This window comes from Triturus cristatus, chromosome 4_1 (assembly GCF_964204655.1).
Source record: "Triturus cristatus chromosome 4_1, aTriCri1.1, whole genome shotgun sequence".
Taxonomy (NCBI): domain Eukaryota; kingdom Metazoa; phylum Chordata; class Amphibia; order Caudata; family Salamandridae; genus Triturus; species Triturus cristatus.
The window spans coordinates 878,968,251-878,986,602 of record NC_140585.1 but is presented as its reverse complement, the minus strand read 5'-3'; the positions used below and the strand labels follow the sequence as shown (position 1 = coordinate 878,986,602).

General features: G+C 44.5%; 1 protein-coding gene across 1 annotated transcript in view; it reads right to left on the bottom strand.

Annotated features, from left to right (window-relative positions):
• Positions 1-18,352, bottom strand: part of EXOC4 (exocyst complex component 4) — a 1,933,985-nt gene that overhangs the window by 296,226 nt on the left and 1,619,407 nt on the right. The window contains exon 14 of the mRNA XM_085653593.1: positions 14,596-14,774. Within this exon, the coding sequence (XP_085509719.1) occupies positions 14,596-14,774 (179 nt within the window). The remainder of the gene's footprint in view (positions 1-14,595; positions 14,775-18,352) is intronic.

Here is an 18,352-nt window from a genome sequence, read left to right as displayed (position 1 = left end):
ATGAGCTATTAGGATTGGGGGAAGGGTTTGTTAGTCCAAAGCTTCCCGGTTTGAGGGTTAAAACGAGGGCGTTGTGATCACTGTCTTGTCTAGGGTAAATCGTAAACTCGTGTAGCTTATCCCAGTGTCTGGTTTCCATTAACATATAATCGATGATAGAGTTTTGCCCTGGTCTGTTGAACGTTGCCAACCCCGGATGATCGGGTTTCAATCTCCCATTGCAGGCCCTTAAGGACAATGCAAGAGATAAAGATTTAATTTGGAGGACCAGAGGGGTCCAAGCTCTGACAGGAGAAATTTGTGGGTCCAAAACATGCCAGAACTGGTCCTCCTCATTCAAATCTCCCGTGCCGGGGCTCTCAAGGGGCTCGAATTGGCAATTAAAATCGCCTCCTACTAATAGAGCGGCTGGGGGGTCAAGAGACAATATGAAGTGCTTTAGTATGTCAATAGTGCCAGATTCTTGGCCGTTCTTAACTGGTCTGGAATAAACGTTTATTAAGGCAACCCTTGACTTATCTTTTAGTGTTAGGAGTACACATTGGACGTCAAGGGAGTTGGTTGGTATCTGAACTGCCTGAACGCCCAAATGCGCCCCCACCCATATTGTGAGACCTCCCGAAGGCCTCCCTCTGCCCCTTGAAGTTGCCAGGATATCGAAAGTGGCATAGCCAGTCCTCGGATTCTCCTCCGTAGCCCACGTTTCTTGCATCAGACAGATATCATGCCTGCCTATAAAATTACTCCACTCAGGGATAGATAACTTGCTCTTTATCCCAGCCATATTCCATGACAGAATTTTTATTTTCCCGTCTACTACTCTATTCCTGTCCAATAGGTCACCATCATTTGGATTTGGACAGATTCCTCGTGTTTGGGTGTTGGTTACTAATAAAGTGTCCCCGGGGTTGACTCCCAACGGCAGATCCTCGGGGGGAGAGGCCCCGCCATTATCGATAGTTTCACTCACTTCCAGTCCATTCCAACTATACTCATGGAGTGGGGCATTGATACATGTTCTGGAGTACTACTCCCACAACTACCCCTATCTGCAGCTATTTGGTTACCCATGGTATTATCTAACTAAGGTACAAGGCTCTGGATCACGACTGGTCAGTCAACCTCCTCCAACACACTAAATCTATTTTTTGGGGGGAATAGTGACAGTAGGGGGGTGGTCTGGTACCGGTCCTCCCAAGTTATCGTACCTTGGCATGCTCTGGCGTGCGATTTATTTTTCCCCCCCCTCCCACCTGATACCTCTGTTTTGCCCTGTTCTGTGCTGAGGTACTGGATAGAAGTATGACAGTGCAGTGGGATAATTTGGGTGTTGGGCCTAGAGGGTGACCTACTGCAGATATAGTCTACAGCAAGCGTGTGCCTAAAGTTGATAATGACACAATTTCCTGCAATAGATTTAGGTGTGGACCCAATCCAGTCTATTCTCCTTGCACCCAGTATTTCTCCAGAAATATTGGAGGGAAGAGGGCTGTTAGAATTAAGCCAGTACATGCATTTATTTTTTAATTCCAAGTAGTCCTCATTTTTCCCTTGGGATAGAGGGGGAACACCGGCAAGCACAACAACATATGGTAGGGACTCGGGTGGCAGATCTATACAAGACAACGCAGTGTTGGACCCCTCTCTGGCAATGTTTCTGTTCGCTTGTACTTGGTTGTCTGAACATTTTGCCCCCTCTTCAGTAACCCCCCTCTGCATTTTAAAACTTTCAGTGCCTATATCCCTGGGCAAGGGAGTGGTTGTGTCAGGAACAGTCTTGACCATCGGTTGGGGGGGTATAGGTAAGGTCTTGGGACTGGCAGGGGGATTATCGTGGGTGGAAGCGGAACTGGAACAGGGGTTTGCAGGGGAACTAGTCGATTGGGCTTTACCAAGGCCTGCGTTGTTGATAGTGGAGACCAGTCTATCCAGCCTAGATAGCAAAGATTTAAAATGCGAGCCAAGTAACTGTTCCATATGTGCCTGGAAGTCAAGTATCATATGAGTAGCCCAGAGAGGTGCCCCTATGGAGGACAGGGAAGGGGAACCATCAGTTGGTATAGCAAATTTGGTTGACTGCTTGGTTTTACTTATTGCTTTTCTCTTCCCAATCCTAGGTTTCTTAATTACAGTGCGAGTTACAGAAACCTTGTTTAGTGTGGAGTAGGATGGGGATTTAACAACCTCTGAAACATTCGTTTCACTAGAAATGGGCTGTGCGCAGGGCAACTCAGCAAAAGAGCACGAGGGAGGAGTTAACATCAGGGGGATTAATAGTAACAATTGAAGCATCCTCGACTGTTTGGGAAGAAGAAGAAATTGCGGGAGTGATTGACAAACGCCTCTCCGTGTTTTCTATAGCTGAAGCCACTACCCCGATTGTTTGCTGGAGCATTTTATCAATGGCTGTCAGACTTGGGAGAGATTGCGTTGTTGCTGTCTGGTGCCTGGTTGCGGGGCGGGAATTGGAAGAACTAGGGTTTTTGCAGTTTTTACCATTTCCTTTCATGTTTGCAGATTAAGAGAGAAAATCACGGAATTTGTTAAGATTCTTAGGCAACACTGGGCATTAGAGAGGAAAAACTGTTAAATGTATAAGTCCGAATGTCAATAAGTTTTTATCACATGGACAATACCTGGATCTTGCAACAAACAGAAATATCCACCTTATTTGCTTTTAACCCCTTCGACGCTTGTGACGGAGCGGTTCCGTCACGTGCGTCGGTTGCGCTGTGCGCATGACGGAACCGCTCCGTCATGGCCCCGCCCGCGCACGGAATCTTCAGCGCGGCGCGGAAATCCGCGCCGCGCTGAAGGGGTTAAATGACAGTACCTTGTTGCAGAATAGGTCCAGACAAGAGGATGTCAATGGGGTGGCCCAGCCCGGCCTCTGACGGTCCTTGACGGACCCGGGCTTCGCCCGGGCGCCGCCCGCGCGCGTCCCGCGCTGCGGGGCACCAGCGGAGAAGAAATAGGTCCCAGGCGCTGCCTGATGACAACGACGGCAAGCGCCTGGGTCAGGGGCTGCTGGGAGGTGTAGTTTTCCCCGTGGGCCGTTCCCCTCATGGAGGCGCTGGTGGCGCTGAAGTACGGGTAAGTGCGTGCTCCCCAGTGATGGCCGTTCCCCTCACGGCGGTGCTCGACGGACTCTGGCAGGGTCTGCCAACTTGTGTCTCTCCTTGATGTGCGCGTCCCCAACTCGTATACAGTTGGGACAGTTCATAGAGGAGCATACATGGATTAGTTAGTTAGCCTAGGTAAAAGAAAGGGTTTCACTACAAAGGCATTTTTCCGCCATTATTCAACAACATAGAAGAACTAGGGAGAAAATGGGGAAGAAGGGAGGGGAAGGATCCGAGGGGATCGCCGCTTGAGTCAATGTTAGTCATAAATTATCATGGGCGTTTACAGTGGCACCCAGAGAGATAATAGTAATGTAATAAAAGGGAGGGATGATTAAGAAGCAGGGTATCTTCTACCTAGATGTGGTCTGCTTCATTCTGGGAGTTCAGCTCCTCGTGGTAGCAAAGCGTCTTCAAAGAGCTGCAGAGAGCACAAGCAAGGAGGTAGAGAGTGGCAGTGTTCCAGCTTATACAAGTGTAGTATTAGTGGTTGCCATATGTGTGTAAATGATTTATAGCTTTTATATAACGCTAGCTAGACCCGAAAGTGCCAGAGCGATTTACATGACCATGACAGAAAAGTCGCTTAACATATAGTGTGAGCCACCTAGATTCTAGAACCAGCTGAAGTAGAGACAAAGAGAATTGTTAGGCAGTCCATGAGGCTAAAATATGGGACAATTAGTGAGAAAGACAACATATTAGATAGCTGAAGCAATCAAACAACCGGCTATCATAGAGCGAGATAGTTATTGAAACACTGTTAAGATAGATAGTATGTTAAAGTATTTGTTGAGGAGAAAGCGTCTCAGGTCCCTTTTGAAGCCGGAGAAGGAGAGGTTGAATCGTAGATCTCTAGGGAGTGAGTTCCATATGCTGGGTGCATTTCCAGAAAAACAGCAAGTCTGGGTTGATTTCCTTTTCAGTTTGGGAGGTATGAGGAGAAGTGAGTTGGAACTTCTCAATGGTCTGGTTCTTACTGCTTTCAAAGGTTTGTTGTTAAGATAGTTGGGGATATGTGTATGAAGGGCTTTGTGGGTGATGTAAGCAGTCTTGAAAATACATCTTCCTTGCTGGGAAGCCTGTTGAGGGACTTTAGGGCTGGTGGGATATGTTCAAACAATTTAACACTTGTTATGAGCCGGGCAGCCATGTTTAGAACTGATCTAAGGGGTGCAAGACTGGATCTGGAAAATTCTTCAGCATAGCCCCTGTGCGCTGGTAGGTGGCATCCCGTGGCTCTGCATCAAACTCAATCTGTCCTAGAAGTAACGGCTGGAGCCACATATAAGTGACGGCGGTGCGTGGACTGGGAAGTTTGCTGAGCCTGGATGTGTTAGTCAGATCTCCTTTGCCGACCCTAAATGGAAAAAGGTGCTTGCTGTTGGGGTGGTGGGCCTTGATGCTCTCTAAAAGCGGACTTCCTAGTGATGCCTTGAAAATGGTAAAATTGCTGGGAATACTGCCTTGTATGTGTGGGAGGACAGAAAGAGTGTGCAGAGACACTACTCTCTTTGAAGCACTAAAGGGTGGTGTCGGCCTTCTTCCCAAAAAGGTGAGAGCTGTCAAAAGGCATATTGAAGATTGATGTCTGAACCTCACCTCAGATGCTGATGAATCTCATCTCATTCATTCGTTGGACTGGAGCACTATGCTAGTGCTGCCATTTCTTCCTAAACAGTCAGTTGTGTCCAGGCCTGATCAGATGACCTACTTGGCCGCATCTTGGCCATCATGAATGGTCTGTACCAAATTGGCATAAAATTCCTCTGGCAGGATATCAGCAACCAAGCCCTATGGGAGTACCTTCCCAGCAAACAGCTGGCGCTGACTGACCTGATGGTGAGGCTAGTATAAGAAGAAATCCTTTTCCCAAATGTCTCAATTCTTTTTGATTTTCTGTCCTGGGGGACGGGGTAGGGGGAAAATACTGGGGTTAACCCTGCTAGTGGACGCTTATCAGGAGCTGGGTTCTGCGTTAAATAGTGGGGTTAACCGAAGCAGGTCTGAGGTGAGGGGAAACCTGTCTGTTTACAGGTGTGCAATAGCAGAATTTTGCTCGAGTGCCCATGAGCGTGTCAGTCAGAGCCTTGTTGAACACTATTAAGGGTGCAGATGAGGGTTATCCGGGTTGTAATACTTCTGTGAGGACGTTGGTTTTGACCTCAATGGAAAACAGTTACAATGCCAAGACTATAGTCACCCTTCTAATGACTATGGCAAATTAAGCAGGCTCTTCCCTGGAAGAGCCTTGGGGAGAAACCAGATCTGTGTGAGAGGAAGTGTCTGGCCTACTGGCTTCTTGAATTTCCAGATAAAAATTGTCATCATCTAAAGGGGAAATTTGTCCCTATTATCACCCAAAGCTGGTTGGTTCTGATCAGAGTCTGATCCAAAAAGTTGCTGAAGCAACAGAGCGGGACTCCTCTGCAAGGGTATTGTCTTATTACAGTCAGAATGTATGGTTGCTGGATGCATAAGGATTGATCCTGGACATGGTTTCAGCCGAAGTCGAGACTGATCTGGCTTGGAGTCAGACAGAAGGATGGAGATGATTGCTTGCTTCAGTGGTGGTGCTAGCGTTGACAAGGCAGGGGCATCACATGATTGTGATGCAGGGTGTGGAGTCTGTTCCGGAGTCAGAGCTGAACCCAAAGTCAGTTGATGAGGCACTGAAGGCAGAATAACCAGCAGTAAACCGGCTGACGGCCTCTGCCGATCCATGGGGCTAGAAGATGCACCAGAGGAAGCTGAAAGAGTGCATAAGGTGCAGAGCGTGGCCTTCTTAAATGCCTCACTCTATTGTGGTGCCGCTGACAGTCCCAGAAATTCTGGGTGCACCGCAGTCAGCTGTGGAATCGGCTCATTGCAGGGGACCAAGATCAAGACTGCGGGGCAACTTGATGTGCTTTTTGCCATCTCAGGCGGAGAGTGACGAGGCTGGGGCGAAGTCCGCTTGGACTTCCTGTGCTTCTTTTCGAATTTTGACTTACCAGAAGACTTGCACAGCAACAACGATCTGTTGCGGGACCAGCCCTGAGCGCAGGATCAGGTCTGTGTCCTCCACCTCGAGCGGGACTGAACCTTATGTGACCTTGTGTGGTTCTTAGCAATGTACAGCTTGACTACCCTTGGGCGCATGAGGGCACACTGCTCGAATGATTTGGAGTCATGGCCGAATCCAACACACCTTCTGGGGATCTGTCACAGACATTTGTTTACAACAGTCCATACAAGCCTTAGAAGGGGCGTTGCGCACAGGAAAATAATATGGCACAAAAAACTCATCAACTGACAAGAAAAAGTTATGAGCTAGCTCTGGATATATGAAGGAAGGTTTAGAAATAAAGCAAGTGATGTCAGTGTGCTTGGGTGTCACTTATATGTGGCTCCAGCCGTTACCTCTCTGACAGATTAAGTTTGATGCAGAGCCACGGGATGCCACCTACCAGCGCACAGGGGCTATGCTGAAGAATCTTCCAGATCCTGTCAGGTGCCTAGAGATATTCTAAAGGTGATGAATCTGTGGTTAGAAGTATCCATAAAGATTAGGATACTAGTTGCTGCCAAGATCTCATGTTTAGTAAAGGGCCCTTACAGAATCTCACCATCCAGTTATCAAAGCTTGAGCAGTGATAAATCCTGCAAGCGGGATTTAATGTCATCAAGTAATACACCCACAGGCCAGTAAAGCAGAGCATATTATTGCTGGAAGCCTTCAACTTTGACACCTTCCTTAAGCAAGACTTGCCAGCTCTAATTATTTATGGCATGAACAGACCTTTGCATAAGTATATTGCAATGAATGCAAGAAATCTATCATGATTTTTTCCTTGTTCAGAGTAATGCTGCTTTGATCTAATAAGTAAAAATGTTCCTTATTCAAAAGTACTGAATTTAGCTGTGCCTTTTTGTTGTAAGTTTGTATAGTTGTTTCATACAACATGTACATTTGTGCTCCGCTGTAAGTTTTTTTATTCCTTCTTCTAGCTTTGCTGTTTAACCATCCTATCTTTATTAAAGTCCACCTTGTGGTTGACGAAAATACTGCTTCACGGTGTAGTTGAATACCTCCCAGCGTGCAGACTCTTAGGTGTCAGATGGGTTGTTAATCTGGAAAAAATCCCAACTTGCATTATGGATTCCTGTTATATTAATGACTAAAGAACTAAGCTTCAAAATTCTGGGACTTTGCTCTCCAATGACTATTGCCAAAAAGGATCACCGTGGCAAGGTTAGACAAAGTTATAGGGACAAATTCAACTTGCTCCAAGGCAGCCATATTTCTGAAAATAAAGAATGTGTTCTTTAATCCCTTTTACAGCATAAACCCATTTCAACTTACTCCTCAGAAGTCTCCCTGGAAATTACACCTGCCATACATGGCTGTCCTGGATTCATCCATAGGGGAAACCTATAGCCATACTGCAGATCCCCACACAAACAAGTTCCTGTTGAGGGAGTGTCGCAAAGTAGAGCCATACCCATTTGCTGAAGACTCCATGCCCACTGTGGGGGCAGTATATCACGGTTACTGGAAGAAGGGATCCACCTGAATAGGCTTTTACCATTAAAAGCCTACACTACCTATTGCTTTGGCTATCTCCTTCAAAGGAAAATCCTTCCTCAGCAGGATCAACAATCCCAATTTTTTCTCATTGGCGCATGAAAGCAACTGGACGGACAAAGCGCTAGATCTCATTCTATGAATATGCATCTGATTGTCATGATATGGATCTCAGATTGTAGCTGATCATTTCTAAGGTGCTTCAGTGAGAGTAAAAACGCAAAAAAGTTTCAGAGTGATAACTAGACTGGGCTCGTAGTGATCTATGGGTAAAGATGGTTCCTACTGGTAACAGTCTGTGTTGACTGTTGTCACCGTGGTACCACACTTGCCACTGGGTTCCTCTTATCGTTATCTACAATGTAATGTATTTTGATGAAGTAGACTTTTACTTCCAGCACAGTCCCACAAAGTTAACCAATTAAAATCAATCTGGGTGTGAGAGAACAAAAGAATTCTAACACAGCTTGAGCAGAAAATGAGCAGATGGGGTTTATAAAGTATCGTGGACAGCTAATATTTTCGTGGTTTGGTTTTAGCGGATGCACGCTTTACTTTGGTGCCCCTTTGCTACTCTTAGTAGAAGTATTCAAAATACACACTAAACAACATGGAAAGAAAAGAAAAATAAATAAAACAAAATCAAAACAGAAGAGAAAATTCAGATGGCAAAGACGAACAAAAAGAAAAGTAAAAAAATAGGAATAACATAAAAAAAGATAGAAGGGGAAATGAGGAAAAGGGCTAAACAGAATGCATACGTCAGCAGGCATGTAAGAATAGTGAGATGAAGAAATCGTAGTTGGAAATGGAGCAAAAAAACAGAAAAGAAAAATGGAGTAAAAGATTAATATATGTAATATTTAGTAGAACATGGAAAAACTAAATTGTCTGCTTACATTTTAAATACAGGTGGTATGGTTGGTCAGCAAGATATAAACTGCATTGACCTCAGAAGGGTGAAAGGCTAAGTAAGTCTCAAAAACTCTACCCTGTGACCGGTACACATGCTGCAAGAACTCAATCAACTTAGGCGAACAAAGTGAGGAAAAGAAAACCGAATACAATGTAATATTACTGCTGTCTGAAACAACGCCAAAATTATAATTAGGAAGGAGAATCAAAATGAAGCTAAAAAATAAAAAATAAAAAGTTAAATCTATTGACAGGGAACGAACAAAGGGAAGAAAAAGAAGGCACTAAGAAATGCGGAAAACAAGGAAGGGAGCAAAAAGGATTTCGATTACTGAGAGAGATAAACATAAATTAAAGATGAAGATATGATACGAGCAGAGAAACATAATAAAGGTCACTGGGGAACAAAGTTGTCAGTGAACAGACACATGAAAAAAGCAAGAGTGACAGGGAAAGGAAGGCGCACTCACTTTTAAATATAATCATTCACACATGACTTGCACGGCTACCCTTTTTAATTCAGATACTTCCAGCAGCTTTAATCCTCGACTCTGATTGTTCGAATAAGTAGAAGTTTGTATTCCCTTCAAAAGACAAGAGGAAAGAAAATGACTTGTCATACCTGACTGCCCCAGTAATATAAAATCCAATTGTGAAGAAGAGGAGATAAGGGCAGAGCCGTGGAAGTACCATCAGCTTAGCAAACACTAAATAATGAACAATGTCGGCCCTGCCTGCCGTGATAAAACACTCCATTAGCTTCACTGTTTTTAAATGAGTGATAATTGTGGCACAGCCACACTGAAAGGTGATTGAATTTTTATCTGTAGCAGCACGCTTTCTGAAAAGGTTAACCAAAATGTCCCGCGAATACCCTGTCCCCTTGCCTTGCTGCGAATTTCACACAAGTCTATTTGGCATAGCTAATACTGCAAAAATATTCATTTGTCCAAAGACGCTGACTTAGGAAATTACCTCACAAAATAACAAAACAATGGCGCATGTTCTGCCAGGACAATAGCGGGAACAGAAACTGAAAGGGTGCAAAGGAACAGCATGTCTGAACTGAAAGGAACAACTGGGAGAACAAGAGGGGCACTAATCCACTCATTACCCCATCAAAGTCTTATGCGATCCCTTGTAGTGATGAACTTTTAGACACCCCGCAAGGGAGGCTGTCCTTTTAGTTAGCTGCTGTGGAGATTTGGCTACTGCACATTATAGCTACATACAGAGACACAAGTTCTGATTTTAGCCTGCATTACAAAAACATTTTAGTCCAATTTATAAGCAGTGTTTTAAGCTGCAAGTACATTTCGACAATATATGCCCAGCTCCACCAAATATGTTTCTGTCGTTGCTTGAAAGTTTAGAAGGGGCTGAAATTCACCATGCAGTTCAAAACATTTATGTTCTAAACTCCATATAAAGGGTTTTCCAAGCGTGATTGTATCTCGCAAAGATATGTCCAACTGCTGTCTATTGTATTTGCATTCGTGGAGAATTCTGGACTAGTACAACCAATGACATTAAAGGAGTGATATCTGGTAATAGATTGAGCAGGGCTCCAGGATTACTTCAAATGCAGATGTCTAGCAACTTAGCAGAAGTGGCGTGCAGTTCTGGGCCAGCATTTGCACTGACTGGCTGGTGCTAAATACTATTGCTCCACTGGTTAGCTGGTGCAAATGTCATTTTTGGAACCATTTAGTGAGTGCGTCAGAAATATTCCTAGTTCATGGAAGCGGGAGGGTGTGTGGTCATATACTATGGCTAATCTTAGCCCCAGACCCACCCACAACCAATAGCTCCAGATCCCAGCAGACCTTGTCCAACTGTACCACCCTCACCTCTGACAGCACCCTCAGGCTCATGAAGAGCATCTACTCCGGATCCCCCTCACATCCCTACCCTCACCACATCTTCAACAGAGCCGGCACCTCCATCCCACCTGAACTCTGCCACACCATCAACTGCTCCATCGAGCCAGCCCCTTCCTGAAAGCCTGGAAACAAGCAGAGCTCAACCCCCTCCTGAAGAAGCCATCTGCCGACGTGACAGAACTCAAGAACTACAGACCTGTCTCTCTGCTCCCCTTCCCAGCCCAAGTCGTTGAGAAAGCCATTAAAGCCCAACGTAGAGTTCAGTGAAACAAAACACATCCTGGACCTCTCTCAATCAGGCTTCAGAAGCAACCACAGCACCAAGACTGCTCTCTTCACCACTACAGATGACATTGGCACCCTCCTCGACCCAGGCAAAACTGCTGCCTCCTGGTCCTCTCAGCCGCCTTCGACACCATCTGCGCAAGACTCCACGTAAACTCCACATAGCTGGCATCCGTGACAAAGCCCTAGAATGAATCTGCTCATTCCTCATCGGCCGAACACAGAGAGTCAGACTTCCACTGTGCAACTCAGAACGCACAGAGATCAGCTGCAGAGTGCCTCAAAGATCCTCCCTGAGCCCCACACTCTTCAACATCTACATGGCCCGCATGCAGCGATCGTCAGAAGCCACGGACTCAACATCGGAGCAACAACTTAGCCTTCCACGCATTGCAACTCAATGAAGAGCACAAGTCGAAAACAAAAAAGAAAGTATGCAAAAACGATTTTCCTTGTACCCTGTTCAAAGAGGCTCCAACTTTCAGGAGCACATAGTCAGATGTCTAGACACTGCAAACAGAGTTACCGTTGGACTTCGGTCTTTTTTTTTTTTTTAGAGCAAAAACACCACCAGTGAGATGGATGTGAATGCTTCAATAAGTGAGTGCTCCACGTGGTATAATGTGACAATACAACACAGGGTGCCTCTTGATGGTTACAAGCAGAATCTTAATGTTCTTCCATGTGGAGTGGTAGAGCCTCCTTCTCTTCAGTGGGTGAAGCCAGCAGACTGACGCTGACAAGCTCGGATAGCACTGGCAGGAGCTAGCAGTGGAGCGTTTTGCCAAGAGAACACCGTGAAGGTTGTGACAACTTCAAATGGATGAATGTACACACTTCACCTAGGTCAGCATTTTTGTACATTATCCAGTTCGAGAACTGCTAAAATGACAATCAATTCCAACTAAACAGGGGACAATGTATTTAATTGGTGCAATAATAACGGGTAAAGAGCACCAATAGTAACCCGCTCCTAAATATATATTCAATTATTTTTGTTTGTTAACAATATAACATAATCTAGTCCCTCCTTCACCCCCGAATTCTAAGATGGGAGGAGGGCTATGTTTGGGAGCAACTGGTTCTTGTTCTTTCTTGTCATTTACTTTAAAAAGCAAGCATGGGATGTTGGTAGAACAGACAGTGTGATTGGAGCTAGCACGGAAGCCATGTACGCGTGAAACCATGGCCTCACCACTGGGTACACTCAGGCCAATGGCTAGAATCAAGCCGACCCCATAAATATCATTTATCTGTGGCTGCCTACATTCAAGTCAAATCTATACATGGAAATTGGTATACCACCTGCGTGTATTAAAATTACGATTTATCTCTTAATTTATATATAATTTAAACGAAAGAGCTCTGAGCTAATTTTAGATTCATTAGTTTCACCAAGAGTTACATTCATATTTGGATATTTTAAAGGTTGGTGATTATCACAACGTAGCTCTAAAAAATATTAACATTCATTTAAATAGAAATCTGTTATTATATGAACTGCATGATATTCATTATGTCATGCTGACAAAGACCAGCATATAAGCAGACACTGTATTTCGATCCATTTGCTTTTATAGACAGCACAAAGCTGGCAGAGGATATAAATCCACATGACAGTAACACAATTACAAGGTGCACTTTTAGTAAAATCAATATGCCCATGAACAAATCATTATGCCTGGCTGGTGTCAGGTCAGACTAAATTTGCCAGTGTGTTCTGCACGTGGTTGAAAGGCTGTGCTCGTTTGTAGCTCGTGGTATTGGTGTTAGTCTGCAGCTGAGTGCAGCACAGTGGCAGGCGGAATCAATACATGATGGAAATGTTTTTGCACAGGCCAGCTAGTGAAAATGTTGGTGCAAAATGCCTCCACTAGTGCAGCGCATGAAGGTGGCCTAAAAACTGTTTAGTAGTCAAAAAATAAGATGGGATTAGATGAATATCATCTCAAAGCGCTGGTAATCTCCAGACCTTAGGCCCCTCCAACTGAAATGGCTAACTAAGTAGAAAGGTAAACTTTAGATGTGTATATGGGGCCTTTTTATCAATTACAACTCGGTCTATTTGAATAAGCTCAGCTCTCTGGTTTCTCGATAGACACAACCCAACTTTACTGATATGATGCAAGTGGGCCAATTCAAATGTAATAGCATGTCATACTCCAGGAAAAAGTGTTGTGCCAATGCCATAGAAGCTGTGCTTAACAAACAAAGGTCCTGAGTCACAGGAGTTATGAGTACATACATACAACTTTTGAGCACAAAAGGCTGTTTTTCGGGTTAAAATCCCAGATCCTAACTGAAAGAATCAGGAGCAATAGACATTTCAAATCACAGATGGCACTTAATAACGCGAATAACCTGCTAATAAAACAGACTCTCCACATTCCTAATTGCAGGGCGGAAGCAGTAGGCATTCCATTGGCAGTGCACACAAAATGTGGTGAACACTTACAAACAGGCATGTCTGTGTGTATTTAGAAACTGTTTACACTTTGTCTCCCATACTGCAAACTAGTGCTCGTAGACTCATTTACAAAGATGGATTCGGTGGTTTTAAACATGGAAAGGGGACGCCACAAATTGCCCTGGGGTGTAGGCCAAGGGGTTTCTCCACAGGGAACAGAGTGATAGTGTTTCCAGTGCAGAGCTTGACATGGAAATATATAAGTGCAGGTACTCACTACACCAGATTACCTGTTTGCTTCTGATAAATACAGTTATGTTCCATTATCTTATACAAAAGGGTGGCGCAGAAACCAATAAGATATTATCAATTACCTTCACAGTTACTGGAAGATAGAACTGCACATAAAAACCCTGGCCGATATTCATAATCAAGATGCCTAACTATTTCAAAACAGCAGCCTCTGCTCAATCTGCCTGCCTAAATGGTTTATACTTTGTAATACTTCCAAGATGGAGGCAAGACATGCTAGTAAAAGCAACGCGCTTTCATCCGCATTGCAGCTATGAGGATTCTGTGAGAAGAGAGTGAAGACTTAAAAATACTTTAAAGTAACCTTCGCCTGCGGCTATATCAATTTGGGACCGTTAGCCAAGAGTATCACTACTAGGTTGATTACCAAGTAAGAGTTTTCAGAAAGACTATGCGGGTAGGTTTGCAAGGAGTTCGTCATTGTGGATGCAGCCAATTCAATTGGGTTTCATGTTGGAGATTAGTAATTTGTAAAGCGGTTTGAGGAATTAAATTTACCAAAATGTACTGCATATACCCTTCATGGTGGATAGATTAAAAAAGCATTATTCACCACCTTCAAGACACAGAGACCAGTCCCTTAAAGGATGCAGCCTCTCTGATCAACAGAATAAAGTTGATATTTTTAAAAACACACAGAGAAAATAAAACAGGGCTACTTAGGATTTATTCAGGACCCAAATGTTAAACAACATTCTGAAAGAGTCTCACATTCATCAACAGGAAAGTACGATGGAGAGAGATATTGGTTATACATACATACTCATAAGCAAAGAAAATTCGTTATCTGATACAATGAATCAGTTGTAAAAGAAGCCACAGAATCAAATTAAAAAAAATATATATTCTGGTTTATAGAAAGTCATTAACTATTAAGAGTTGGTCAATATTGGAATATACTGGCCCAGCAAAAATTAGCAATGCAATGAGGAGAGCAGAATACAATAAATTAAAGCATCACTGTGTCTGTCACGTCTGATCATTCCGGCCTTAGCACCACTACTGCATTCTGAACTACAAATCTGTTTGCAACCACAACTAGACACTTTCAGGAACTTGTGAAGTCAGTGTCTACTGACTGAGAGTGCAATCATTTATACTTACTTTGGGCTGTGGGTAAGTTCCCAAAGGCAGCTTTCAATCTTCCAGCCAGCCATTCGAGGCTTTCATGTAGATTAGCCAAGGCCTTCAAGTCACTGACGTCATGCAAGATTTCATTCTGAGGGATCAGCTTGTCTCCGAGGTTCCCAATAAGCACTTCCGACTCTTTGGCAAAGGCAGCCCTAGGGTACAGAACAGAGACATACATTATACTTTGCGAGAGGCGGGAAGGCACCAACTGTGGAGCTTATTCTTGATGGCTGGAACACTGCCATCATCAGTAGTCACCAAGATGCTGTCTGGGCATCTGCATGGGTAAATAAGGTAGCCAAGAGGAAGAAGTTAAAGGTTGAGTACAGAGGTGAGTTGATAGAAAATGCGTTCTGCAGATAGCTGGGCGCAGATTGGTTAAAACGACAGCCAAGGAGAAACAATCTAGAACAGTGGTCAGATCCTGGCATACTCTGAAAACTATTGTCCTTAATTTAGAAATATTATTAAGTGAATCCATATTGATGCGCTTTCCCCGTGTTCGTGTTTCTCCTAAATCATTCTTGCTCGATGCACAACAATGGGACATGGCCCCTCACACATACCCAAAATGTCCTTTTCGCAAGTGTCGCGGGGCAGTTGGGGCAGTAGATCTCACAGCACAGATCAAATGGTCCCTTGTTCGAAATACCACAGGGCAAGTGAAGGCAGTTGTTTCTTCTCTGCTTACGGAGAAATAGTACAAAGAAGTAACTGCCGTTGAAAACTCAGAAATTGCAGACCAAAGGTGTTTTCGTTCTTCATAGTACTTGCAGTGATCATGAATCTCTCAGTAAGATATCATCCATAACAAGTTATTTGACAGTTTTATTTGCGTCATTCAGCACTGGCTCCTGCATGTCGCACACCTCTAACCAGAGCCAGGCCCCATAGATATGTAGGTACCCTGTCTCAAGCCTCACTCACCCTTGCACTTGAATGGTAACCAGTGATTTCTAGCATAGGTGGTACTTGTCCATATTTTGGAGTGTATGCGAAAGGGACCAATGTCGAGCAGCTGTGCTTGCCAAGTTTTCACGGTAAAGTTTCTAACAGTTTTTAACAAAGAAGAATATACTTTGTACCTCATGACAATGTCCGTTTGGATGGGTACATTTTAAAGATCAGGTGAAAAAATGATGAGCAACCGCTTGGATAGTGACAATATGTGCATAGAAAATGTACGCTGCAGCTTTCGCAACAAACAAAAGGGTGAAGGGTTGCTTTGGTATTACACCTTCAGTAGATGGGTTTTTGAGGTAATCATGGAAAGCAATGAAAGGCAATAGCCTCCAGACTGACTGAATGTGAGTCTCAAAGGAAAGGAGCCAGTGAAAGAATGGTGGGGTGGAGGTACGCCTGGCGGAATTAATACAGGTTTACATGGCAATGTTTATACCTTTACCCAGAAGAAAGACTTTGTAGGAGAACACCCAGGAGGCTGTTACAATACTCAGCCTTGCTGATTGTTAGAGAACTGATCAGGGCTTTAGATGCTTGGAAGGGGAAGAGAGATTGTTGAATGCTCAGCAGCACCTATAACCTGAAGGCTGTGGCAGAGATACAGGTAGATAGTGAAAAAAACTGCTTAGGAGTCAGAGTGGCAGCAGAGGTGTACATGAAAGTGGACAGAGTATCTGAGGCAAAGGATGCCAAGAAAGGTGTTAGGCATGACCAAACAGTAGGTCATCCAGCTTAATGCACCTGGACAGACGTTTCAGATTGGAGATTAGAAGAGAGAGAAGGAAAAAACAGATGAGTGCACCACAGGTACTAAGATGGGAAGACAACTGAAGAGAATAATGTCCCAATGAGAAGCAGATTGGACCCAGAATTGATACTTTGGAATAGTTAGAGAAGATGACGGGGGCAATGAGCAACAGGAGATGGAGCAGCTGCTGCTGGAAAGACAGGTGGAAACCCCAAACATTACTGAGCTAGAATGTCCAGTACTGTTAGTAGGATTGCATGACCAAACCTGGTGAACATCAGAGAGGTCACGTAGATCGAGGAAGGGAAGTATGGTTATGATGGACAGAGGGGTCCAAGTTCGAAAAATGTGAGGCGGCTTCTCTACTGAGTGCAGCACCAGGGAGCAGATTGAAGAGATGCGTAGAGAGCAGAAATGTTTATTCAAATACTATTCTACGTCATTCTCTGTGGAGATAAACATTTCTTTAACTGAGCATATTTCTGGGAGGCATCTTTTTCAGCACTTAAGAGTTTTTTAAGACTACTGAGCAAGCCGTCAATCTGATGGGGCTGGAGGCCATCTCTACCCTGGCGAACAGCGTGCTATATTCTTAGTCCTACAACGCTTTGGAGGGGCGCTTTTTCTTCAAATACTCCTGCCAACATGAAAATGCATGCTGACAGGCCACCACTGTCATGGCAACCAACACTGCTTTATTTTTTAGTATTTCAGATGCAAATGCCCAAAGCATATTAGAATCTGAAATACAAAAAACCAATGGCCCTGACGCACAGGGAGTTTTTTCAATGGAGAATTTTCCTGGCTAGGTCTGTCATGCCTCGCAGCTAAGCTAATGTTGGCAATTTGTTAGTGTTTACACAATCACCAAGTGTAAGGAAATATGCCCATATCCTCGTCTATCTAGAATGGGAATGCTCTTCGTGGTGCAATTGAAGCTGACCCAATCTGAATCTTCCCTGAGGTAGGATGCAAATCCTACTTTTCAAGAAACTTAGCACCTCAATTCAGCTCTTAGGTTATATTTTCAAGACCCCTCTTGAAACCGGATGGAGCTGTCTTTCCGCAGAGCCACTCTGAAAGCAGGAAGGAAACGGACTTGCAGGTATTACGTGTACAGCAACTTAAGAGTGAAGCATTTCTAAAGTAGTCCCCCATCATTCCGACTGAGTTTTCTGAAAAACATTGTTGTCACAAGGGACAAGATGGCGGCCTATACACAGTGACATTTTCAAGGCAAGCCTCTGAATGAACAAAATCCACAGAAGTGGCTGGTGACATACTACTGCCAGGCCCATGCCAGGGATACATCAGGAACTTACCTTTGTTTGCCATGTCACAGTACAAGTGGTGTGGCACCCGCCTTGAGAAATACAAATTAATGCCAACAGGACTAACAGAGGGGTGGCAGCCATGGCCTGTAGGTTCAGTCCTCTGAACTCGAGTACCTGTGGGTTTCATACCATCAAAGGGAAGTCTGGGGAGACATATACAAGGAGTGACTTAAGGGCTCTAGACTAAACCAGGCTCATTTAACAGGGGCCCACACCCAGACCTCTCCAGGGGTTTAGGAGCGGTTGGGCACAGCCATGAGACTGAAGCTGTTAAACCACTGCATCTGTGGAGTTTGTGTAGTGCGGGCAGCATGGAGGAAGCAATGACGCAGTGGGGGTGAGAAAACGCACAGCACGAAGGCTTTCCTCTTCCAGACAACTCCTTTTAGGTACAGACACCCATGCCGGTAGGCTGACTCATCCTTTCAAGGTGGGGTGAAGTAACTCGTTACTTGCACTGCTAAGGCAGTGCGCAATTACACAGGCATTTGAGGCACAAAAACACAACTTCTAGTAATCATTTCAGAAATACTTCGAGGACAACCAGCCGCCAAGAAGTGGATTGTCCTCCTGCCGCATCATTTTTCGCTGTCAGCGAGTTGTTGCCTCCGCAACCCCCCCCCCCCCCACCCCGCACCCCCCCCCCCCCTCTCTCCTAGTACCCAAACGGTAGCCACCACCACCC